The 27,679-nt window shown below is 41.1% G+C and overlaps 1 protein-coding gene across 3 annotated transcripts in view; it reads left to right on the forward strand.

Moving 5' to 3' along the window:
- The window catches only part of ca16b (carbonic anhydrase XVI b), a 435,606-nt gene that overhangs the window by 260,213 nt on the left and 147,714 nt on the right, over positions 1 to 27,679 (forward strand). For 2 of the 3 annotated variants that reach the window (XM_034166391.1, XM_034166392.1), the window contains exon 4: positions 8,006 to 8,154. The exons of the other annotated variant lie outside the window; for it this stretch is intronic. In XM_034166391.1, coding sequence (XP_034022282.1) covers positions 8,006 to 8,154 — 149 coding nt within the window. The remainder of the gene's footprint in view (positions 1 to 8,005; positions 8,155 to 27,679) is intronic. 3 annotated transcript variants of the gene reach the window in all.

Genomic DNA, 27,679 nt, shown 5'->3' on the forward strand with positions numbered 1-27,679 from the left:
AAGAGACTGCAGCTGGAATGTTCTCTGTGATTCCGGAAGCGATTGGGTGTTTTCATCAGCTAAACTCTGAGAGAAAATGATCAAAGCCCTTATCCCACTGAATAATAAATGATGAATAATGAGCCATGTAGCTTTTTTTTTTTTTTTTTTGGTACGAGTCCAGTTATTCAGCAAACGTGGGAGAATAGTGGCTCTTAGAGGCAGAATATTTGGCTAACGAGGCTCATCTCTGATCATGACACTAATTTCAAGGAGCTCAAAATTTAGCAAAAACAGCGTGGCACAGTTTGTGTATGAGGTACTACGAGGACAAACAAGTATGTTAGAAGCATGTTTGTGGTGAGGACGAGGCTGTTAGAAGCCTATTATCTGAGTACCTGGCGACAACGAGGACAGGACAGGCTATTTTGGTTCCGCCCTCTCGCGCACTTCGTCATGACACTCCTACCTGCTGTGTCTGCTGGACGCTGTACCTAAAATAATTACTTCATAGCGGATTAATCATTTTCTGTCAGTTTGGCTGTTGAAAACACCTCTAATCGCTTCTGGAATCACAGAGGACCATTTCATCTAGAGCTTTTTCCCTCTCTCTCTCTCTCTCTCTCTCTCTCTCTCTCTCTCTCTCTCTCTCTCTCTCTCTCTCTCTCTCTCTCTCTCTCTCTCTCTCTCTCTCTCTCTCTCTCTCTCTCTCTCTCTCTCTCTCTCTCTCGTGCGCATGAGGTACAGAAGGTATTTGGAACAGTCTAAAAGGTAATTATTCATAATGTTTATATTGTAATGGCTTGGTAAAACAGTTGCATGTTCATTCCTTTTTATAAAGAGCTGTAAAACTATGTTTCTGATAGATTTAACATCTCGTTATAATCGATCTGATGAGCTGCGCTGTGTGCGCTGATGCAATCACTCGCACTCAGTTGCAGTGTTTTTTAATTGTTTGCGCAATGTTCATATACATAGCTCATTCTTTGAGTAATCACTGAAATTTCTGACAAATCCATGCGTGGCTTATTATTCATGGTTTTATTATTCGGTGGGACCAAAACTTAATTTTATATACACAGCGTCCAGGGGCACAGAGCGTGGCATCCAACTTGGGAACACAGCGGGTGGCATCATCATGACAAAGTGCACCGGAGTGTGGAGCCAGAATGCGTGCAAGTGTCAAGGCACCTTTACTGGGTACCCCTGATGGGCTCATCTCAGATGTCACAAGCCTAGAAAAGTAGAATAAAATAAAATAATTTAAATGTTGTAAAGTTTTTGTATCCATGTTATCCGGCATTGCCTCTCATCTTAGGGTGCTGATGCTGCTGTAGGGTAGACAGACAAAGGAGCATGACACTAGATACAACCACAAAGTTATTCATGTCGGCACCAGTGATGTTAGAATGAAGCACTCTGAGGTTACAATAATGGACATAGAGAGGACTTGTGACCTTAGATGTGCCGGCATCAATTAATAGTCTCTCGTCCCTTCCCCTCCCGGAGTACTGATGAGGCATTTAGCAGGCTGGCATTGTTAAATAGGTGGCTGGCGCAATTTTGTAGACAGCAAAGCTTTTGTTTTATTGACAGCTGGCCTTGGTTTTTAGGCTGCAGTGGCTTGCTGATGCCGGACGGCCTTCACCCTACTGGGGAAGGCGCTGCCATCTTGTTTGTGAACATAGAGCAAGCTTTACAGGGAGGGTAACATTAGGACTTTACAGCAGACCACAGAGCAGGTGATTAGAGACCCTGCAAGGCTTATGACAAATGTGGATGTGGAATCCATTAGCGTAGTGGGGAAATTAGTGCAGAAAATACACTATGGTGGCAGTGCAGTTTATGTGGCAGGGAGGGAAGTTTGTCCAGTTGAGACTGTGGCCTGTTTCCGCAGACGTGTCCATAAAAATCATAGAGGGATATGCTTTGCAAACTTAATACACATTACTACATTGGATGATGTTGAAATTGAACATGGCGTGCTGGCCATGGCCGTGTCTGCTACTGTGTGGAATGTCTCAAACCTAAACCTACTTCTAGGCATCTTATATATGCTACTCTGGAACCACCCCGGAATCCAAGCAGTCCATCTATCAACCCCACTGAGGTCCTTAGTCTAGGTCTCATTAACATAAGATCACTGTCCTCAAAATCACTTTTGATTAATGATCTAATTATGGATCACCACTTAGATATGATTGGGTTATGTGAAACCTGGCTTAAACCTACAGCTGTCCTCCCTTTAAATGAGGCCTGCCCACCGGTGTAGACATTTAGTCACATCCCTCGTGACGCAAAGCAAGGCGGGGGTATTGCCCTTATTTCTAAATCTAGGTTTAGTTTATTAGCTGTTGGGGGGTCACAAATAGAAGTCGTTTGAACATCTGATTCTCCGCTCTGCCCACGATGCTATGTATTGCCAAGGTCACAAGAATAAAAAATCAGCTATATTACTTTGTCACTGTATATAGGCCCCCTGGCTCATACTCTGAATTCTTAGATGAATTTGGTGAGTTTATCTCTAACTTGTCAACTAGTGCAAATAACATTCTGATTATTGGTGACTTCAACATTCATATAAATAAGCCTTCTGATCCCCTATGCAAATAATTTATGGAAATTATGGATAGATAGATAGATAGATAGATAGATACTTTATTAATGTGGCGGTCTGTTGCTCCCATTCACAGATTAAAAACACACATATTAAAAATGCATATAAAAGTAACAATAAATGATATAGCACAATAAAATTCAAGTAAAAAAGTAGGAGTTTAAGGCCCTACATGGGACATTTCCGGCATTTCCGGCTCACATCTCCTGCTCCATGCTGAAGTGGCTGCATTATACAGCCTGATAGCGCGAGGGACAAACGAGTTCTTCACTCTTTCAGTGGAGCTCCTCACTGATAGGAATCTGTTGCTCACAGTGCTTCTCTGGTGAGAGAAGACCGAGTTCAGTGGGTGGTTCTGATTGGACAGGATCACCCTGATCTTGGAGAGTGTCCTGTGCTCCACCGCCTTCTCCACAGAGTCCAGACCCAGTCCAACCACAGAGCCCGCCGCCTTAATGAGCCGTTTCAGCTGGAAAATGTATTTTTTCTTAAAACTGCCCCCTCAACACACAACACCACAAAAAAGGACACTGGACACAATGTACTGATGAAACATGTACAAAAGGTTCGGACTGACAATAAAAGAAGCCAGCCTTCTAAGAAAGTACATCCTGCTCTGCCCCTTCCTGTACACAGCATCCATGATGGATGTCCAGCTACGGCCTCAGGTACTTGTAGGTGGAAACCACCTCCACCTCCGATCCATCACTAATGATGGGCTGCAGAGATGTTGGCCTCCGTCGGAAATCGAGCACCACCTTTGTCGTCTTTATGGTGTTCAGCAAGAGCTTATTCTGCTGACACCACCTCCCAAAATCCTCCACCAAGCCCCTGTACTCCCCCTCTTCACCCTCCCTAATACATGCCACAATTGCAGTGTTATCATTGAACTTCTCCATGTGGCATGTACGCGAGTTGTACTGAAAATCAGCAGTATAGAGGGTGAAGAGAAGGGGCGAGAGAACTGTGCTCTGAGAAGGTCCAGTGCAACAGATCAATGTGGAGGACCTACATGCCCCAGCACGAACAAACTGTGGCTTGTTGGTCAAATAGTCCGAAATACAGCGTACAAGGTGAGTGTCCACAGCCATGATGTTAAGTCTGTCCTGCAGGAGGCTGGGATGGATTGTATTAAAAGCACTGGAGAAGTCAAAGAACAACATCCAAACAATGCAACTCCCCCCACATCCAAGTACATAAGTGCTTGGTGTAGGAGATAGAGAACTGCATCCTCAACGCCCACCTTCTCCTGGTAGGCGAATTGGAGGGGGTCCCTCCCCATCTGTACCTGAGGTTGTGCGAGCCGCAGGACCAGACGCTCCAGTACTTTCATCATGTGCAACATGAGCGCGACCGGCCTGTAGTCCTTCAGCTTCTGAGGCCGACCCTTCTTTGGGACTGGAACAATACAAGATGTTTTCCACACTCCCCAAACACAAGCTCAGGTTGAAAATGTGCTGTAGAGGGTCTCCCAACTCAGCAGCATAGGCCCTCAGAAGCCATGGACTGACCCAGTCTGGACCTGCGGCTTTCCTAAGATGGAGATGTTGCAGCTCGTTAACCACCTGATCTGCCCTGATGGAGGGAGGAGTCGAGACAGGAGTGGCAGTCCTTTGTGAGAGAGAGAGAGAGAGAGAGAGAGAGAGAGGCACATGAAGGAGGAGCAGAAAGACGATGATCAGAGGAGCCAGAGGCAGACTGGGGGCAAGCAGGTGGTCAGGGGGGAACTGAACCGGTTTAAAAAAAAGTGTTCAGCTCCTCAGCTCTCTTGATGTTTATACAGCCAACATTACCATTGCTGCTATAGCCAGTAATGGTTTTCATACCATTCCAGACCTCCCTCATGTTGTTATCCCTCAGCTTCCTCTCCAGCTTTTTGCTGTATTCCTCATTAGCCTCCCTCAGTCAGATTGTCACTTCCTTTAGCACCTCCCTTATCATCTCACAGTCTCCAGTCTGAAATACCCTCTTCTTCTTATTCAAGACTTCCTTCACATCAGCGGCAATCCATGGTTTGTTGTTAGCGTAGCAATTAACTATTTTAACAGGCACCACCTGATCCACACAAAAGTTCAAATAGTCAGTCATGCAACCCACCGCACCCTCAAGATCTTCACCATGCGACTTCACCAATGCACTCCAATCAGTGGTGGCAAAGCAGTCTCTAAGTGCTTCCTCTGCTTCAGGGGACCACCTTCTGACCTTTTGTTACAGTCTGCCTCTTCACAAGGGGAGTGTATATGGGTTTCTAATTGACAAGATTATGATCAGATTTCCCCAAAGGAGGGAGGGGGAAAGCTGAGTTGGCGGCATTGATGTTTGCATAGAGCAGATTTATTGTCCTATTCCTCCTTGTAGGACAACTTACATATTGGTGGAAAGAGAGAAGAGTAGTATCTAGGGCTGAAACGATTCATCGAGTAATTCGAATAATTCGATTACAAAAAATGTTTGAGGCAAATTCTTTACCTCGAGGCTTTGTTTAAAGCTGTAGTACATACACCAGGCCTGTATGTGGCGCTGTAACGCTCCCACAAAAAAATACAGAAGAAGACCATAGCGCTAATCAATGTAGCAGGCGAGGCTACAAGTTTGCAAAGCCACACGTTGAGTAAAATAAAGCCTTTTAAGAGAAAGCGTCCACGCGGATCGTCTGAAACGGACTTATTGCACATGTAAAATGAAGCAATGTGTTTGTATATATTTTTTAAAAAACACGTTTTGCTCCACTGGCCATTCTCCACATTATTATATCTGTGCACAATAATTTCCTTCTAAAATTCTCATAGGTAACTAAAAAAGAAATAATGCATGGAATTTCTTTGATTCAAATAATTATGGTAATGTATGCACATGTGGAATGTTGTGTGCACCTGGTGTGTTTTTAGTATAATTGCATAACATTGGAAAACATAAAGACAAAAAGTGCTCAACAGGTGTTTGAACTCGTGTGGAGCGCACCATAACAGGAACCAAAAAAGAAAATGTGTGCCATTTGAATAGACTGTGCTGAAAATATTGATTTCCAAATCATTGGATGTTTGATGCTATTTTTTTGTAATTTTAATGTGTTAGTTTTCTTTGGCATTTTTTAGAGAAATGTTCCTGACCTTGTGGAGTTCTTGTTTGACTTAGTGGTCCACCAGGCCTTTAGTTCTGTATAGAGGAAACACTGTTACCATGTACATTAGTCTTCAGGATAGAGGCAGGACGTGGAGTGACTCTTCTGTATCAGCGTGTCTGTCTTCCACATAACACCAAAATGGAATATTATGAAGATGCAGAGCTCCCAGTGCAAATGGAAAAGGGGCTTTTGCATTGATTTTATCCAGTCATTTTACGCATCTTGTTCTTGTCGTCTCTGCAAGTCTGCATATGCGTTATTCATTTTGCTTTGCTTTTTGTGATGATTAAAAGAAGGCTGTCCTTAACCAGAGAGGCTGTCTAAATCCCCCGTTACAGAGAATGATCAGCTGACGGAGCATTTGGGTCTAATCTGGCTAATGATGTCAAATGTAGATGTAAAAGGTTATAGATGCATTAACATGTAACATCAGCCGAAGCACGAGAAGGATGATAATCTGCCTTGTCGTGGGGTTTCAACTGACATGGAAAATTGGAGAACTAGTGTAGCATATATTCAGGCTTATATTCCACTGAGTGCATTTCCAGTTATTGTCCTTCCAAGTAACACACAATGAACTTTTAAGGTGAATGCAAATTGGTATTGGCATATGACAGGTTGTTAAAGTAACGTTAAAACATTATCCATCCATTTAAGTACCAGGCTGAGTCCTTATTTTGAAATCATGTTTTGCTCAGCATTGTAGGAAAAAAATGTTTCAGAATATCCTGGGAATATGCTTTCATCAAAAAATGAATGATGTCACTGAAATGGCAAGGTTATAAAGAAATGGAGCCTTTCAGAAAATTTCTATAGATCTGTACATGTTTGCATGGACTACTTTTTGGGTACTGTCATGGAAACCAGCAGCCTTGGTGTCTCTGTTGGTGAGGACAGGTTTACTGACCTTGATTTTTGTCAGCGATGTTGTGATCAATCAAAGAATGCCCTGATTGCAGCACATGGGAAGAATTGGATTGTCTGGGTTTGGGATTGACTAAGATCCAGGCTTTCAGTGACTTGATGTGCCATTAGAAGTATATCTGTTTGCCACGAAATTGTCAAATTTGTACAGATATTCACCAATCTCAACAGTGGCGTTCATGTCTCTGGGTCCTCACCCTTTGAGATCGGGAGATTCTTATGAAGTCATGGGGTTTGTGGAAAGAGGTGTTTGGCGATGAATATTTTGCAATAGAATGAAGGTTCTTTATTGTCCTCATACTTCCTGTCTTCCTGTATTGCGTATGAGTCTTTGAAAACTAACCAGTGGCCTAAGGAAATAACTAGATCTTTGGGGTACTCTCTTCAGAAGACACTTGGGAATCTCTGGAATGACTTTGTGACAAACTAACTTAGGGAGACTCCATTGAGGAGTATCACTTGCATTGTGACGGAATGACAGTTATGACATTTAGGCAATGTGGAGCCAGTGTTTATCTGGAGATCCACCATGTGGTGTTGATTTTTTTTTAAATAAAATTAAAATGATGTGAAGAGCCAATGTTTGATATTATTTAGTTTTAAAATGAAAGCCCTGGCATTCAATAGCCAGAGAATTCAAATACAAATGAAAAGTTAGAGTAATTACTGGATGGAACACAGCACTGATTATTTAAGTATAATTTAAGAAATTACACATCTCTCTCTTTTGAAATATTTGTTACAAGTATTTTTAATTTTTTTTTCAATTTTACAGTTTGGAGGGAGAGGAAACAGAGTTGTTAGGGAGAGTGATGAGCATGACAGATTTCCCAGCTCAAGAACTAGCTATGTTGTCGACTACAGTTTGCAACATGCTGAGGACCTTAACAACTGAACGCACTTTGGTTTTAAAATGGTAATTTGCAGTATATTTTGTTATACTGTATGTAGGCTATAATGGCAATAATTCATTTTCATACATGATGCTCATAGCTGGGAGCCACAATTGTTTCAAACTTTGACAATTGGCAAAAAAAAAAAAGTTTGTTTTGTTAATGCCATGCAATTGCAATGCATTGTTGATATGCATAAAACACTGTTCAGAATTATGTACACACGTTTCGAGCTATATTTTAATTATGCTTCTGAGTGCATGCTTTTTCCTGTGATTAAATTAATTTGGCAAATAATTCCTGACTCCATAATTTAATGAGTAAAGAAATCCAAGTAGAACACCTAAATTTCATCATCTTTAAACTAAAATGTTATTAAAGAAATTCAAAGTCAACAAGTTTCATAATTAGACATTTACCTTGTGGTGGTTAATTTTTTTTTGTGTGTTTATCCCTCTTTGTCTTCAGTTGCTGTTCTCCTGAAAGATGACTACTTTGTAAGAGGTGCTGGGCTGCCGGGCCGTTTTAAGGCTGAGAAGATGGAGTTTCACTGGGGTCACAGTAATGGATCAGGAGGCTCTGAACACAGCATAAATGGCAGAAGATTTCCTGTAGAGGTAAAGCATCCTTCATTTTTAAACGGTGTGTTCCTTTTTGTTTTTGTTGTTGCTGTAAACAAAATTAAAATCTTAATTAACAATTAAATTGGTAAATACTAAGGGTGTGACGGTACATGTATTTGTATAGAACCGTTTTGGTATGGGACGTTCGGTTCGGTACAGGGCTGTTCATGTGTGAGTTCGCGTTGCGTGTGTTTACATTCAGTGTTGCCAACTTAGCGACTTTCTCGCTAAATCTGGTGACTTTCCAAACCCTCTTGACAACTTATTTTCTCAAAAGTGACTAGCGACAAATCTAGCTACTTTTCCTGGCATTACCGGAGACATATCTGATGTTTGGCGACTGTTGTCACAGAGCGGCAGCGGGTCTCCCCTTCCTCCGCTGCAGCAGCCTGTAAAGCACTGAGCGGAGGGATATCTACAAACCTCCTCACTCAGACTCGCTCAGCCTACTGACCTTGTTTGCTGTGCTGTGATTAAATAGTCCCCACACTTTGAGAAGCCCTGGGCTTGAGAAGTTATTTTATTTTAATAAGTGAAGGCCAATTTTAATGGCAAAATAAATAAACAAGCCAAGAATCAAGTTTATTTGTGGTTCTAAATATTTTTAAGGTGGTTTTACTCACTTTTTTGCCTCTCCCACAATGTTTTTGTTTTCAAAACTATTTAAAAAGATATATTAACAAACACTAAACAAACAATTAATAGAAAGAGATAGAAAATAAAGTAAATTGTACAAAAGTAAAGGGATTCTTTAACTTTAATTTTTCTGGCAAAAAATATGAAGGTTGAATAAAATTGAACAGGGTTTCATGCTGGAACTGTTGTGCTTTGCTTTACTTGTGGAAAGGTTTTGTTAAAAGCTGTTTACTAGGAATGTATTTTTTATAATGTTTTCATACATTAGTCATTTATTTGAGAACATTTTATTTAACTTATTGCCAGGCAACACTTTGCAGTTATTTTATTTTCTTGTTTGTGTAATGTTACAACAATAAATTGTTGGTTTAAACAACAAGCAAATTTAGGTTTTGCATTTTGTTCCCATACTGTACCAAAAATGAACTGAACTGTGACCTCAGAACCAAGGTACGTACTGAACCGTGATTTTTGTGTATCGTTACACCCCTAGTAAATACAAATAAATTGGGTTCAAAAAGAAATTGTTTTTTTATAATTTAATCATTTTAACTTGATTGATGTGAACATTCAAATTAATAAAAACATAATGAGAGTGCATGTGACCGTGTTGTGATGGCTCCACAAGACGGCTTTTCTGCCCAAGACTGCTTGATTTGAACCAATAACTGTGCTGACTATGGACGTTTTTACTTCACACAAAATATTGTGTTAAAAATTCTCAGCGTGAAAAACTGATGAGTACTTGAACTGTGACTAAATCGGTGAGGAAAAAAAATCAAGTGATTGTATCACCCTGTTGTACTCCTTTATTAATTGGTGAGGTAAATAATGGTGGTGTTAATGATACTAATGACACCATAGTGTTGTAGTAGAGGTGAAAGATTTGCAAATAATCTCTAAAGTACAATTCAATGCTTGTATTTTGTGCAATGCCTACTTATGTATTTATTTGTAAGTAAGTAAAGTTTATTTTTATAGCACCTTTCAAAATAAAATCACAAAGTGCTTTACATTGAAAAATAAAATAGAAACACAGAAATTAAAAACAGCAGTAACTAGTTAAAAGCAAGTCTGTACAAATGGGTCTTGAGCTTCTCTTTAAAAGTTCCAACAGAGTCCACAGAATGTAGATGCAGTGATAATGCATTCCACAGTTTGGAAGACACAACCTTACATGCGCAGCAGTCTCTTTTGGTCTTCAGCCTTGACCTAGGTACAACCAAAAGGTTCTGGTCCGAGGACCTCACAGACCTGATTGTTATATAAGGGTGCAAGAGTTCAGTTTCAATTCAATTTTTTTTCCAATTTTTTTTCATTTATATAGCACCAAATCACAACAAAGTTGCCTCAAGGCGCTTCACACAAGTAAGGTCTAACCTTACAAAACTTCAACAAGTTCACTGATGTAGAGTGGCATTTGACCATGTAGCGCTCTAAAAGTCATCACCAATATTTTTAAATTGTAGCCTGAACTGAATGGGGAGCCAATGGCTACGTTCACATGCCGTTAATATTCGGGATAAGGTCAATATTCTGGTTTCTGAATCATTAGGAATAACCCGTTTACATGCTTAAACAGAGAGAGTTACTCCTGTATACATGGTCATTGGTATCATTTGGAATATCCCCATCTAAACAGCGACGCACGTCTTCTACCGGTGCTTGATTTGGTCTGGCGTTCGTGGAACTCCTGCTTCGCGTAACTTTTCGGCCACCTTCTTGTAAATGTCGCTCTCTGTACTTTCTACCGCCAATAAAATACATTGTATTCATGTCTTTCACGATACTAATTCAGTACTTGGTTTCCTCCTCGCTCCAAAAGTGTGGTGCTGTGCTGCCGCTTCTGGATTTCCCCATGCTTGTTTACCTCTGCTTCTGTGGTGTCCGGTGGGTTGCACGCGCCGCATACAAGTAGTTGCCATACTCAAAAGACCAAGATTTCTTGCGGATAGGACATGCGCAGAACGCAAAATAATGTTCCTTTCTATGGGGATATTCTGATACGCGTTTATATGACCTGATATTTGGGTTAGAAAAGGAGTAACCCAGGGGTCATATTTGGGTTTTTAAAAACCGGAATTTGAGCATATTTGTGGTTTTGCGGGTGTTTACATGGCCGTGCACAACCGGGTTATTGCTAATATTCCGGTTATGAAAGGGTTATTTGCTGCATGTAAACGTAGTCAATGCAAAAGGGACAGAATGGGTGTTATGTGAGACTTCTTAGATGACCTTGGAAAAAGCCTTGCAGCCGCATTCTGTACCATTCTGTCATTCTGTAACCCCCCCCCCCCCCCCCCCCCCGGCTGTCTCGCTCTCTTCAGAATGCTGAAGAATCGGGATGTTCAAGTATGCTTGTGAGTTTAAATGGCAATATTTTCGACATTTCCTTTTATGTGCTGTTTTGAGAACAGAGCGCATTTCCACAATGCCAAAAAAAACAAAAAGTAGGCAGGAGTGGACTGTGAGAGGCAGAAAAATAGCAGCGAGGGCTACATACATGGCAGTAAGCAACCATACGCAAGTGTAAGCAAGACTAGGAACACAACCATATGCCATTATACACCTGCCTACACAGGGATTACGCCAAATCTGCGCAATTTTCCAGCATACTCCATACACATCACAACACAACTGTATGCAAGCCCAGTGTGAAAGGGGTTTTAAACACTTATGGCAGTATTGTGTCCTTTAAAACCTGTTAGTCATCTGGTTGAAAAGCATCCATTGACTATCTTGCATATAAGGTGTATGACTTGTGCAAACACAACCATGTGTGCACAGATGAGTGCAAGTGCATTTGGTGTTGAAGGAAAATGGGTACTGGGTATGAAAATGACATTTACGTCAGGTTGAAGCTTTCAATAATGGTTATGTACCATCATGCACCACTGTGCAGAGTGGGGGATAGTGTCTCAAAATTCTTTGATATGAATCATGTTATGTTAGAAAATATTCTGTATGAATTTAGCTAAAGCACAGATAGTACAATGTACTAATTTATGTATGAGTCAACTCTATAATAAATTTATATCTATGTTTATCATTCATTCATGTATGTAGGCATATGACATATTTGTTTTGCTAATATGTTATCAAAATACAATTCCAAGCTTTGATAAGCTGTCAACCCTAATTTGTGTAACATTTCTACAGCAAATTGTGAATTTGTAAGTGGTACAGGTGAAGCGTATCATCATAAAGGGAATGTTTTTGCTGCTTATTCATTAGCTGGTGATAAGTATGTTGATATCGATGACACTCCACAGCTTGCTGTATTTATTGGGGATAAGAATGAGCTTTTGGTTTCACTTAACGTGTGTTTGTAGATTAACAACTATGTACACTTATAGCTCATTCTTGTACAATTTATCAAATGATCGATCAGGTCTGGTCGTGCCTGATTAATGCACTGTTTAAACATTTAAAGAGTGTCGCTGTTGGAGATCACCACAACGACAGATCACACTGATAGATCACACAGCACTTCATTCAGATCACACCTGATTGTGGCCAACTGGTAATTTGCATCACTTTTTACCAAAATTGCAGCAATTTTAACTTTTGAGTCCTGTACAAACTGAAACTGATCTTTGTCACAGTTTTTGCTGTTTTTACCCCCATAACTCCAGAACATTCAGTCATAGATAGTCCAAACTATACCTTTTTGGAATCGTTATTATCAGACAAACGATGTGCCATAGTGTTCAACATGATTGGAGCATTTTTAAATTTTGACACCTGTGGTGGGTCAGCTCCAGAATGGCTCCATATCTGAAAATAAACATTAGTTACTTTAGAATATGTGTGCCAAATGCCATGCTTTATCACAAAACAAACAATTGTTTTGCTATGGCACCCCACTACGTATTTTAATTTGAAAATCTCAAAGGATTTCAGACTGAGTGACGCTATGACATAACTGTAGCGCCTTTGTAGGCAACCAACCACACAGAGTATGTTCATGAAGGCAAGAACTTTGTTGCACTGAGTACATCAGTGCATGTGAGACAGTGAGCATGGAGCAGAGCAAGGATTTTAGCCCAAATGTGCAGCAACATGTTAAAAAAAACAAAAAAAAAAACAAAACAAAACTGCAGAGCTGTCTTGCTTCACTGTCACTACCGGTTCAGTACCAACGGTACCGTCCTGTTCACACCATGTGCTTATGTCGGCGACAATTATACTGAATTCATGAGACGATGTTGACGTCAATTTATGCATTAAGCATCATCACAGACAAAGAAATCATCAATCTTCTTTAAAAATGAGAACATGTGAATGCACTGAATAAAAATCACACATACTTTTATTTAAAAAAGGAAAAGCTGTTGTAGAGAAACTGCTGTGATGTTCAGAAGCATAAATCAACATTAAGCAAGTAAGATTCCTGCCCTTGAATAGGAGTTATAAGGTTTTTCTTTTAGATCTTAGAGCTAATGTAGTGTTTTATGTTCAAGTTCAAAACGTGACTGAGGATGTGAACAAGATGACTTTATCACACGAAAATGAGCTCAAGAAATAATAAAAATGCAAGCTGCTGATTTTTATGTTATTTTTCAAAGCCTGGATTGTTCTGTTCAGTTTATATCAAAGTTTTCCTGCATGTCAGTGTATTTTTCCTTCTTTATAAGAGTTTAGTGCTTACATTTGTTCTGCAAAGTTAAAGAAAACACTTTAACGTTAACACTTTACTTTGTAGCAGTTCTGTACTTTCAGAAATGCATCAGAAAACAACCACAAATCAGAAAACGTTGGGACTATATGTGAAATGATAATTAAAAATGTGTAAAAACATACACTATTCCCAGTTTCTCCACTCACACCCACAGAAGCCAAAACATCCTTCAGAGTGGTGTCTTGGTGGCTTCCCTCACTCGTCTCCTTCCATCATGGACATTTAGTTCTTTAGAACTGCCTACCTGACACAGATTTACCATAAAATACCACAGTTTGTATTTCTGAGGTCCAAGAAATAGTCAGTGACTTGGAAATGTTCATGTACTCATCCGCTGACATTTCTCAGGAAAACTGGCTGTAAAATGATTATTTCTTACATTTAGAATGAACTGCCCTGTTCAAAGGTTTTTTTTTCCTTGGAATACGTTGCAGGGATTAAATGTAGGAATTGGTGTATATGTAAAGATTAAACAACGAGAAGCTGTGCATTATACGGCTTGAATGCACGATGCGAAGCGGAGTGGTGTTACTCCGCGAAGTGCACTTTGCGGAGTAACACCACTCCGCTTTGCGTCATGCATTCAAGCCATATAATGCACGGCTTCTCATTGTTTAATCTGTTTATACCATGGTCCCACACAGTGAGGTAACACACAAATATTTAAGTTAACTTTTTTCATGTTTTCTTCTTCTTTCCCGTCTTCAGTCTTGTCCAGTTCGTCCGTGTTAAATCTTTATGCTGTTGCTTTTGCTGTTCTTCTCGTTTGCTCTCCTCCTCTTTCCATTCCTCAAACATTTTATTTTGGCCAAAAATATTAAAATTCACTTGGAAATCCATGTTTTATCGCGTTTCTGTCATTCACCTGTCAAAACACAGCTGATCTGCGCCAACTGATTTGCGCGTTGCTATGGTGACAACCAGAGCGGCGTGATATTACAGTGACTTAACTCCCCGAACTACGTGTGCGTATACACGAAAATAATGCACGCCAGTTAGACATGGAATTCTCACTGATCATGGTATAGTAACAAATAATAAAGGCATAAAGGTCTGTAAAGCCGGAAAAGTCATCTGTAGCACACCAACTCCACAGGATACAACACCACACACATGGGCCACTGTAGTGGTTACACAGAAATGTGTTTTTGCATCCCGTCTGTGTATCGGGCTTCTTTTAACCCACACAGCATCCTCACAACTGCCGCTGTACTGTATAACAGGTCCCTAAACAGAGTTTGATTGACTTGTTCTGAGTAAAAGAAAAAGTAGAAGAAGAAAATCTTGTCCTCCAGAGACAACATTTGATCCAGTAGGAAAATATTGTGTGGGTTTTTCATAGACCTCAGTTTTAATAAATACTTGGCCATACGGGGTACAGATTCCTTTGTGTATTAAAACATAAAGAAATGTAAGAAATGCATGCATAAAGGTATCTATGCATTGCTAGTGTGCAGCTGTCTGCAATATTACATTAACCAGGACTGAATACATTACAAGTATCATGAATAAAACTTAACCACTTGGTTGCATACTCTGAGCACATATTTTTATCAAGAAAAAATATAAATTTCTCACACTTGATGCTGTTAAAATGGATGTCAAGATCAAGCATGCTGCATAGAATTGGCTTGACCTATGATTGATATTTTAAACGGCAAATCTGAGCAATGTTAAAGTAAATTCCGACATTTGAATATACAGGGTGAGGCAGAGAAAGCTGTGTATGGCTGTTTGGCAGTTCACATGCTTGTGGAAAATGCGCAGCTGTCCTTGACCTTTTGTACGGGTATATCAGAAATAATGTCCCATCCATGTGTCAGGAGAGCGTATTTATTTTTGCAGAAATCTATTCATCTTTGCAGTGTCACATTTTTATGAGAGCTGATTCTGAACCTTGCCTGCTTTTAATCATCAAGTGAGCATATGTAGCAGTCACAATTTTTCACAGTAAGCCTGTTATGATCGTTACCTTCGTTGGGCAATATAAACTCCCAGAAATAATTATGGTAAATGATATCTCTGACATTTTAAGGCCTTATGCCACTGATTATATGATGATATGATAGCACTAACACAGTCTCTGTGGATAAATCCACTCTAACCAGAATTCAACAAAATAAACACACACACACCCTCTTCAACTTATATTCAATTGAATACACCACAAAGACAAGATATTGAATGTTCAAACTGATAAACTTTGTTTTTGTGCAAATATTTGCTCATTTTGAAATGGATGCCTGCAACACGTTTCAAAAAAGCTGGGACTGTGGTATGTTTACCACTGTGTTACATCACCTTTCCTTCTAATGCCACGTCCACACCAGACGACACACGACGCCACAAATTTGTGGCGTCACCACGATCACCCGGTCTGTAGCTCTGCTTTCGCTGGGAAAATTTGCCCCAATGTGTCATCAAATAGGAGGAGCTTCCATTCTGTTCTCCATCAATTCAACATGAGGGACCTTGATCACATGCAGTGAATTTCTGTGCTCTATTTGTTGTGGAAAGCTGACAAACGTTGTCAGCGGCGCCGTCTCTGGGTTCACAACATCCTCATGAGATGTTCCCAATTCAGGGAGTTTCATCATTTGCTGCAGGAGCTGCGTCTGGATGACGGCCGCTTTCAGCGGTACTTCTGCCTCTCCAGGACCCAGTTTGAGGACCTCCTGTCCCGTTTGCACGTGCACATGGGAACAATTAAAAAAAAAAAAACTGGCTGCCTTTGCTGCTGCGTTGCTGCTGCTTGCTCTCCCCTCAAACTCTGTCATAATTGTGTTATAAACCAGTCACCATTTGTTTTATTATACATCTCTGTAGTTAATAAAATTATCTTCACAGACGATTCATTCGTACGTGCATGTGGAAAAAAAAACTGGCTGCTGCTGCGGTGCTGCTGTTCGCTCTCCCCTCAAACTCTGTCATAATTGTGTTATAAACCAGTTACCATTTGTTTTATTATACATCTGTGTAGTTAATAAATAAATATAATCTTCACGGACAATTCGTTTGCATGCGCACGTGAAAAAAAAATGGCTGCCTCCACTGCTGCTTTGCTGCTGCTCGCTCTCCGCTCAAGCTCTGTCATAATTGTGAAATAAAGGACAAAAGGGGCATAAGTCCTGCTCACAGGCTGGCTGCCAGAGACAGGACATGTCCACATCAAATATAAACTCCAGACATCTCCACGTCACTACATGTCCAGTCCCTGATTGGTCATCGCGACGCGACAAAACGAAAAAGTTCAAATTTTTCAACTTGGGGAGGAGGGCAACGTGACGCGATATCGCGCCGCAAATGCACCAATCGCTCAAAATCGCTTCATTCGCGTCGCATTGCGTGGCTTGAACTTTTGTGGCACCACAACGTGTCCTTCCATAGGGATTACATGGCTTTGTAGGTGGAATTCTTTCCCATTCTTGCTTGATGTACGACTTCAGTTGTTCAACAGGCCGGGGTCTCTGTTGTCGTATTTTGCGCTTCATAATGCGCCACACATTTTCAATGGGCAACAGGTTTGGACTGCAGGCAGGCCAGTCTAGTACCCGCACTCTTTTACTACGAAGCCATGCTGTTGTAACATGTGCAGAATGTGGCTTGGCATTGTCTCGCTGAAATAAGCAGGGATGTCCCTGAAAAAGATATTGTTTGGATGGCAGCATGTGTTGCTCCTAAACCTGGATGTACCATTCAGCATTGATGGTGCCATCACAGATGTGTAAGTTGCCCATGCCATGGGCACTAACACACCCCCATACCATCACAGATGCTGGCTTTTGAACTTTGCGCTGGTAACAGTGTGGATGGTCTTTTTCCACTTTTGTCCAGAGGACATGTCGTCCATGATTTCCAAAAATAATTTGAAATGTGGACTCATCAGACCACAGCACAATTTTCTACTTTGCGTCTGTCCATTTCAAATGAGCTCGGGCCCAGAGAAGGTGGCGGCATTTCTGGATGTTGTTGATCTATGGCTTTCGCTTTGGATGGTAGAGTTTTAACTTGCACTTGTAGATGTAGCGACGAACTGTGTTAACTGACAGTGGTTTTCTGAAGTGTTCCTGAGCCCACGCGGTAAGATCCTTCACACAATGATGTCAGTTTTTAATGCAGTGCTGCCTGAGGGACTGAAGGTCACGGGCATTCAATGTTGTTTTTCGGCTTTGCCGCTTACGTGTAGAAAGTTCTCCAGATTCTCTGAATTTTCTGATTATATTATGGACAGCAGATGATGGAATCCATAAATTCCTTGCAATTGAACATTGAGAAACATTCGTCTTAAACTGTTGGACTATTTTTTCATGCAGTTGTTCACAAAGTGGTGATCCTCGCCCCATCTTTGCTTGTGAACGGCTGAGCCTTTTGGGGATGCTCCTTTTATACCCAATCATGACACTCACAATTAGTGTCCTCGGTTCTCAAATGCTTATTGAGTGTTGTTAGAAGGAAATGTGATGTAACACAGTGGTAAACATACCACTGTCCCAGCTTTTTTGAAACATGTTGCAGGCATCCATTTCAAAGTGAGCAAATATTTGCACAAAACAAAGTTTATCAGTTTGAACATTAAATATCTTGTCTTTGTGGTGTATTTGATTGAATATAGATTGAAGAGGAGTTGCAAATCATTATATTCTGTTTTTATTTACATTTTACACAATGTCTCATCTTCATTGGAATTGGGGTTGTATATATATTAAAGGATTATTAACCAAATGGGAGGTCTGTACAGGAAATATCAGACCCACGTGTTGTCAATACGGGCTGAGCGAAGTAAGGTCAGTGTGGGGAAAAAGAACTGAGGTCTGATATCCCTGTACTGACTGAGCAAGTGAAGTTAATAAGTTGTTTATTATATGGCTGTTACATATATAAACACGCAAACTTAGAGTATTGCCCGAATATTGAATCTGCTGACAGCTTGTAGTCTGACTTGTTTGCTTCACCTCCATGAAGAACTTGCTAACAGATGGTCCGGTCATTGGCTGGTAAGCTTTCAATCTGTATGTTTTATCAGATGCTGTTTAGATATTTATGGAGTACGTTCATGTCCAACGTGCTTTTTCTAATCGCGTTTTTTGCTTCTGGTTTGTAAAGAAAGTACGTGTTTTGCACATGTAAACCGGTCCGATATGGGAAAATATCTGACCGATAATCATCCAATCAGAGCACGTGTAGCGTTGCAGCCATGTAACAATTTTATATATATATCTATATATTTTATGTATATATATATATATATATGTATATTTGGAGTGTCACAATACGTGTATTTGTATTGAACCTTACGGTACGCACATGACAATGAGGTGCGCAGAATACACCGTACACCGTAGGGCATTATACAGTATGATTACACACGTGTGTATTTGTTTCCATAAATCGCTGACATTTCATTGCAATTCTACAGACTGTGTCCTGCCAGTTTTGTGTTCTGTGCAGGAAGGCGGGGTCTTTCTTCCCCTTCAGTACAGGAGGAGGCGTGGAGACACGCCCCCAGCCTGTATGTGTGTGTGTGTGTGTATATATATATATATATATATATATATATATATATATATATATATATATAGTAGTGTTCAGAATAATAGTAGTGCTATGTGACTAAAAAGATTAATCCAGGTTTTGAGTATATTTCTTATTGTTACATGGGAAACTAGGTACCAGTAGATTCAGTAGATTCTCACAAAACCAACAAGACCAAGCATTCATGATATTCACACTCTTAAGGCTATGACATTGGGCTATTAGTAAAAAAAGTAGAAAAGGGGGTGTTCACAGTAATAGTAGCATCTGCGGTTGACGCTAAAACTCAAAACTATTATGTTCAAACTGCTTTTTTTAGCAATCCTGTGAATCACTAAACTAGTATTTAGTTGTATAACCACAGTTTTTCATGATTTCTTCACATCTGCGAGGCATTCATTTTGTTGGTTTGGAACCAAGATTTTGCTTGTTTACTAGTGTGCTTGGGGTCATTGTCTTGTTGAAACACCCATTTCAAGGGCATGTCCTCTTCAGCATAAGGCAACATGACCTCTTCAAGTATTTTGACATATCCAAACTGATCCATGATACCTGGTATGCGATATATAGGCCCAACACCATAGTAGGAGAAACATGCCCATATCATGATGCTTGTACCACCATGCTTCACTGTCTTCACTGTGAAGTATGGCTTGAATTCAGAGTTTGGGGGTCGTCTCACAAACTGTCTGCGGCCCTTTGGCCCAAAAAGAACAATTTTACTCTCATCAGTCCACAAAATATTCCTCCATTTCTCTTAAGGCCAGTTGATGTGTTCTTTGGCAAATTGTAACCTCTTCTGCACGTCTTTTATTTAACAGAGGGACTTTGCGGGGGATTCTTGCTAATAAATTAGCTTCACACAGGCGTCTTCTAACTGTCACAGCACTTACAGGTAACTCCAGACTGTCTTTGATCATCCTGGAGCTGATCAATGAGTGAACCTTTGCCATTCTGGTTATTCTTCTATCCATTTTGATGGTTGTTTTCCGTTTTCTTCCATGCGTCTCTGGTTTTTTTTGTCCATTTTAAAGTATTGGAGGTCATTGTAGATGAACAGCCTATACTTTTTGCACCTGTGTATAAGTTTTCTCCTCTCCAATCAACTTTTTAATCAAACTACGCTGTTCTTCTGAACAATGTCTTGAGCGTCCCATTTTCCTCAGGCTTTCAAAGAGAAAAGCATGTTCAACAGGTGCTGGCTTCATCCTTACATAGGGGACGCCTAATTCACACCTGTTTGTTCCACAAAATTGATGAATTCACTGACTGAATGCCACACTACTATTATTGTGAACACCCCCTTTTCTACTTTTTTTTTTTTTTACTAATAGCCCAATTTCATAGCCTTAAGAGTGTGCATATCATGAATGCTTGGTCTTGTTGGATTTATGAGAATCTACTGAATCTACTGGTACCTTGTTTCCCATGTAACAATAAGAAATATACTCAAAACCTGGATTAATCTTTTTAGTCACATAGCACTACTATTATTCTGAACACTACTGTATGTCCACAGCAGGTTGCATTCACTGCTAGCAGAGCCCTGGAAAAAGGCTCAACAGTACACAGCTGGCACTCAAAGCAACCATGCTCCTGATTATTCATAAGTTTAAAATACCACAAATTTCTGGGTTATAAAAAGAACAAAAACTCACCACATACAGTTAGTCCATTGTGATTTCCGGATTTTTTTTTTTTAGATTGTCTCTCTCACAGTGGAAATGCACCTAAGATGAAAATTTCAGACCCCTCCATGATTTCTAAGTGAGAGATCTTGCAAAACCGCAGGGTGTTCAAATACTTATTTTCCTCACTGTATATATATATATATATATATATATATATATATATATATATATGTATAATGGAATCTATTGCCCAAATGACAATAGGTAATTACAGTGAGGAAAATAAGTATTTGAACACCCTGCGATTTTGCAAGTTCTCCTACTTAGAAATCATGGAGGGGTCTGAAATTTTTATCTTACGTGCATGTCCACTGTGAGAGACATAATCTAAAAAAAAAAAAAAAATCCGGAAATCACAATGTATGATTTTTTAATAATTTATTTGTATGTTACTGCTGCAAATAAGTATTTGAACACCTACCAACCAGCAAGAATTCTGGCTCACACAGACCTGTTAATTTTTCTTTAAGAAGCCCTCTTATTCTGCACTCTTTACCTGTATTAATTGCACCTGTTTGATCTTGTTACCTGTATAAAAGACACCTGTTCATACACTCAATCAATCACACTCCAACCTGTCCACCATAGCCAAGACCAAAGAGCTGTCTAAGGACACAGGGACAAAACTCGACCTGCACAAAGCTGGGATGGACCACAGGACAACAGGCAAGCAGCTTGGTAGAAGACAACAACTGTTATGATTATTTCTTAGAAAATGGAAGAAACACAAGATGACTGTCAGTCTCCCTCGGTCTGGGATTCCATGCAAGATGTCACTTTGTGGGGTAAGGATGATTCTGAAAAAGCTCAGAACTACACAGGAGGACCTGGTCAGTGACCTGAAGAGAGCTGGGACCACAGTCACAAAGATTACGTTAGTAACACAAGATGCTGTCATGGTTTAAAATCCTGCAGGGCAGCAAGGTCCCCCTGCTCAAGCCAGCACATGTCCAGGCCCATCTGAAGTTCACCAGTGACCATCTGGATGATCCAGAGGAGGCATGGGAGAAGGTCTTGTGGTCAGATGAGACCAGAATACAGCTTGGAATCAACTCCACTTACCATGTTTAGAGGATGAGAACAACCCCAAGAAAACCATCCCAACCGTGAAGCATGGGGGTGGAAACATCATACTCTGGGGGTCCTCTTCTGCAAAGGGGACAGGATGACTGCACTGTATTGAAGGGAGGATGGATGGGGTCATGTATTGTGAGATTTTGGCAAACAACCTCCTTCCCTCAGTAAGAGCATTGAAGATGGGTCATGGCTTGGTCTTCCAGCATGACAATGACCCCAAACACACAGCCAGGGCAACTAAGGAGGGGCTCCGTAAGAAGCATTTCAAGGTCCTGGAGTGGCCTGGCCAGTCTCCATACCTGAACTCGATAGAAAATCTTTGGAGGGAGCTGAAACTCCAAACCTGAAAGATCTTGAGAAGATCTGTGTGGAGGAGTGGACCAAAATCCCTACCGCAGTGTGTGCAAACCTGGTGAAAAACTGCAGGAAACGTTTGACCTCTGTAATTGCAAACAAAGGCTACTGTACCAAGTATTAACATTGATTTTCACAGGTGTTCAAATACTTATTTGCAGCAGTAACATACAAATAAATTATTAAAAAAATCATACATTATGATTTCCGGATTTTTTTATTTATTTTTTTTTTAGATTATGTCTCTCACAGTGGACATGCACCTAAGATGAAAATTTCAGACCCCTCCATGATTTCTAAGTGGGAGAACTCGCAAAATCGCAGGGTGTTCAAATACTTATTTTCCTCACTGTATGTCATAAGGATTCTTTAGTCTGTTCCATCATTAAATCTTTCTTTACAGCAATTATTGGAAAAATAATAAGAAACATATGCCAATAATTGCAAAAAAGTTGGCTTCTATTCCCCCTTTAACAAACCACTGGACTGCCCAGACAATCCCAAGGCCGGAGTCTGTTCAGCTAACGATACATGTGGCTGACTCTGTATATCACTTGGCTTTTTGACATGCCAGGACTTTGACCAGAACCTGAAGTCAAAGGTGTGGACTTTGAACAGATAGGGAGACAGGACCATCCCCTGTGGTGCCCTGTGCTGCAAATTTTAAAAAATGACTGTCTGCTCGAGCTACCTGTCTTTTTCTTTAGGAAAGGAGCTTAATCTGCATTGTGTCAATCTGAAATGGGTGCTGTGGAATGGGAGTTGTGGGCTCTCATCTGCTTCATGCCACAGAATGCGGAGATAAGCGCTGGCCCAGTGGGCCTCAGCACCTAACTCAGTTGACTCATAGTACCTGCACTTTAAGAGTTGGTAAGGTTAGACCTTGCTTGTGTGAGTGCCTTGAGGCAGCTTTGTTATGATTTGGCACAATATAAAATGAAATAAAATGAAATTGAAAGGGAATGTCAGCCACAACTTTACATTCTCTGTGTCTTCTCATCAAATTCATCTTTTGTTGTTCTGTTTTGTAAAACTTTGCAATATTTTGTAACTGTGGGTCACCCCTCTGAGTCTGGTCTGCTTGAGGTTTCTTCTTTGTTATCATCACAGGGGTTTTTCCTTACCATTTTCACCTGTGTGCTTGCTCTGGGGGTTGGTAAGGTTAGACCTTACTTGTGTGAAGTGCCTTGAGGCAGCTTTGTTGTGATTTTGTGCTATATAAACTAAATAAATTGAAATTGAATTGCGTGATCATGTGCGCATCTGCATCCATGCTGAAGATCCCAGCACCTGGAAAAGACCAATGGACACCCACAATATGATCTTGCTGATTAATGAATGTTGTGGATGAAATTATGGTCATTCTGGGTGGCTGCTGATGGAAGCTGTAACTCGTGGCACCAGCACATACTCCTGGACCTAGCCTGACCTTTCATATGCCTTATGACAAAATCTGAGGTGTGCGAGATTTGGACGGTATGATAACCGTGGGCAAAAATACATCATACATTGAAACATGACTTACTTGCTTAGTGAGAAACGTGGCTGGAATAAGGTCCAGAACTCCGGATGCTCAATACTTGGCCCAGCTTCACCAACAAAGTGCTTGGAATAGATGTATTTGTCCTTCTTGACATGTTTGTGGGAGAAATTTGGTCAACCGCAAGTATGACTCGAGTCCACTGCTTGTACTTCTCAGTGGTTTCAAAGATGGGATAAAGTTTACTCCTTCCATGTAATCCTTTGCGGGTATCTTGAATCGCTCCAAGTCCGACACAGGCCATAGCTATGGTGCTTTGTTGCCACTGTTTTTGGTTTGAAGGGCTATTCCGTGGAAAATAAAACGAAAAAGCCGACTTGGTCCTTTTAGACGGAGGGAAAAGTTCAGTGCAGGCTTCGCCTCCTTCAGCCATGATGCAGAGCTAGCTAACATTAGCTGCCTGTTTGTAAACAGAGACAGAGGTGCGCACCAGGGGGAAGGGCGGCAGTGGCCGCCTCTGCTCTGCCTGTCAAGAATTCTCATAACCTGCTCATACCATAGGGACAGTATAACGGAAAATTTTAGTGGTTTTGATACCGTGGCTTTTTCATACCGCGGTATTCCGTGAAACCGGTTATTGGTCCATGTCTAGCAACTATATCATATGTGGTGAACTAGGTGAACTTTGTTTGTAATATGCCCAGTGTTCTTTGTGGTGTTATGTTGTGGTTGGCTTTATTTTGATGTTTTTGCTTGTATGTATTGTTCTTCTGTGAGAGTTGCACAGCATGACCTTGGAGGTTGATTTCCAGAGCTTATTTGTCTCTGCTAAACAGAAAGTGTGTTTCAGTCTCTGATTAGCTCTCCACTACAAATCAGTCACATTCACTTCTGAGTTTCATACATTGCACAAACCATTTACTCTTGCAATGTGACAAAATCACAAGTGTTTGTCCCATCACTTTAGAAGTTTAAAAACACACAAATTACAAGTGCATAGCAATGGTGAGAAGACAAATTCAGTGAGCTGTCATATGCCTTTGTTTCGCGATCATATAAAAACCAGTGTGCTGCTGGCCTGTGGCTCTTGAGCTTGACATTAATCAAACTCTGGTCTTTTTCACAGGAGTGAAGTTGGAAATCGATAGATAGACCACCTGTTTGCTCAAACAGCACAATGAAAAACGAAACTGTACTTTTTTCTTCCCTCGGGTGCCATAGGCAGTTCTTTTCTAGCAATATATTACTTTGTCACTAAGGTGAGATTCATTATGCACGGGTGTCAGATCACTCTATAGACGGGTAGGTGTGTGCACACAGTACTAGTGATGTATGAAAAAGTGATACAGTGAGTGTGCAGTGCATACTCACTGTATCACTTCACAACAATAAGCCTGTAGTGGCAGTGAAAGGATCTGTGCAAGACAGACTTGATTTAGAATGTGAGTCTCAAATGAGGCAACACTAATGAGGATGGAGCCCGTTCTGTTGAGCAATAAAAGCAAGTTGTTTGTTAATGGCTTTCAGATTTGCAGCAGGCATCACAGAAACAATAATACATGATCAAAATGGTGTTCTAAAATGAGCCATATGACAGGAGATGAGTAGCTCCAGGATATTTTTGCAACAGTAATGTAAACCATGCCTGAAGTCTGCTGGAATACTGACCAGTTATGGTCCAGGCTCATTTACCTGCTGCTTTATGGTGGGATGTTTTGGGTATTTTTAACGTTACGGAGCTATCGTTTTTCATGTCTTTCCCACCTGCCCCCCCACCCCATCCTTACTTATATCACTACTTATATCAGTACAACTAATCGGTGGGTCACGCCATGAGCAACATATGCAATCCTAATACTGCAACAGCAATTTTCTACCTCCTTTCATACCCCCACATCCCCATTAAACAAGGTGGTAACCCACTAAAGGCCCTTGAAAAAAACACTGACACTGGCATTGAGAAATGATGACAGAAACTTGATTTCTAACAAAGGACACCAACAAAGACGAGGGGGGTGGGGTGGGGGGGGGTATAGAATAGGCACTCATGATGACAGCAGAAATAATAGAAATCTTACGTACAGTGAGTAAAACAAGTATTGAACATGTCACCATTTGTCTGTGTAATAAACACCGTATATAATGAATTTTGTATAATGGATTTTCGCTCACATCGGACAAAATGTCTCGCCACATCGTAATGTATTATTAAAAACCTCTCGCATGTACCAGACAGAGTAGTCAAGATGTGCACAGTAACAGAGGTATGCTGCACAAAAGTTATTCAGCACTGACACTCGCTGATTCGACGAAAGTGAGTACCATATTTCCTTGATTAAAAGGCTGGCCTTTTTTTTTTTTTTTTTCCTCAAACCGTGCTCAGACACAGGACCTAAATGAGGCAGGACGCAATTCAAGGCTGGTGATGCTTAAAGCCCCTTTCACACTGGGGCTGCTCCCAGTTGCTCCCTGTGGCGTCATGACGACGCAGGAATTTCTGCGTCAGGTGCACACAGCAGGGGGCAGAGAGGAGGTGAGAACACAGCCTGCAGGTTCTCGGCACAGAGAAGTCAGAGTGCACAGTTTGGCTGCAGACAGACTGTGCACTCTGACTTCTCTTCTACTTGTTGTGCTGAGCTGCAGGGCTGCGCTCTGAGTTCTGTTATAGTTTATCTTTCCTCCCTTGACTTTGAGATGGACCGTGAGCATGGACCGTCCTTAAGCAAATGTGGAGATGTCTGGAGTTCTACTTGATGTTGACATGTCCTGGACTTATGTCCTTTTTTTAACTGTGATGAGAGAGTCTGAGCAGCGAAAGGAACTAACTGCCTGCAGACAATTTTTTTTTCTTTTCTTTTCTTCTTTTTCTTTTCCTCCTTTGACCGCAAGATGCGTGCGCGAAAGGACTGTCAAGCAAATGTGGACATGTCTGGAGTTCTACTTGTTGTTGACATGTCCTGTCTGAGGACTCATGTCCTTTTTTTAACAGTGATGTGAGAGTTTGAGCAGAGAACGCCTGCATGCCTGCAGCCAGACTTTTTTTTTTTTTTTTTAATTGTTCACATGTGCGCGCCTGAGTGGACTAGAGATGTCCAGACTTTTTACTGGATATTTCTGGCAATCATTCTCCATTTTTTTTTTTTCTTCTTCAGCATGTAGTTTTTACTGCATTAAGTACACGGTATAACAACAATCCTGTGTGATTTATACTGCGGGAACAGTGGAACACAGCAGGAATCATAAATTGGCTTCGAGTCATGCCAAGTAACGCTTCTTTGCCCCGAATTACGCCTCTTTGTCCCGACTTGCGCTGGAGGCTCTTCCTTTCTGCGTCGAGCACCTGACGCCAAAAAAATTAAACAATTTTAATTTTTCAGCGCCCGACTTGCTTCCTCCTTTGCGCCCTCGCACTGTTGTGGCGCCGAGCTGCATCGTCTCGGCACTGATTTGCTTCCACACAGCGTCGTCATAATGACGCACGGCGCAACCGGGAGCACCCCCGGTGTGAAAGGGGCTTAACAAAGTGCTGCTTGTTGCCTGCACTGTAATGTGGTGTTAAGTTTCTTACATATCCCTTCTTCTTTCGTGTATCGTCATCATATGTCCAGCATTGTGTCGTGTAGCCACACCCTCGTCTCAGGTCGCTCTCGGAAAAGACCCTCCTCTGAAGGTGGGTTGTGCAGGAGGCAGGCGGTGATAATGTGGTTGGCAGTCTGCTCAGACTCCCCGCACTCATATGCTGCGCTTTCTGTTAGGCCCCACTTCTTCTTGGATGCTTTGAAGCAGCCGACCCCTGTGTGTAGGTGGTTCAGGAGGATCCATTGCCGGCGAGGTAGGTATTCTCCTTCGAAGCCATCTCCAGGATCCAGGACATAATGGTGTAAACATGTATGTCCTGCTGACTCCCAGTCCTGCTTCCATGCCGCCACCAGCCAGGCTTTGGTTGTCAGATCCTCTGATATCCCTGGGTTTGACCAACCACCCACTTGAGATCAGAGTCCTCTGTGTGGCTGCGAACCTGGGCACCTGCTAAATGACAGAGACAGCAAAGGCAGGCAGAGGGGCTCA

The sequence above is a fragment of the Thalassophryne amazonica genome, chromosome 3, assembly GCF_902500255.1.
Source record: "Thalassophryne amazonica chromosome 3, fThaAma1.1, whole genome shotgun sequence".
NCBI lineage: Eukaryota > Metazoa > Chordata > Actinopteri > Batrachoidiformes > Batrachoididae > Thalassophryne > Thalassophryne amazonica.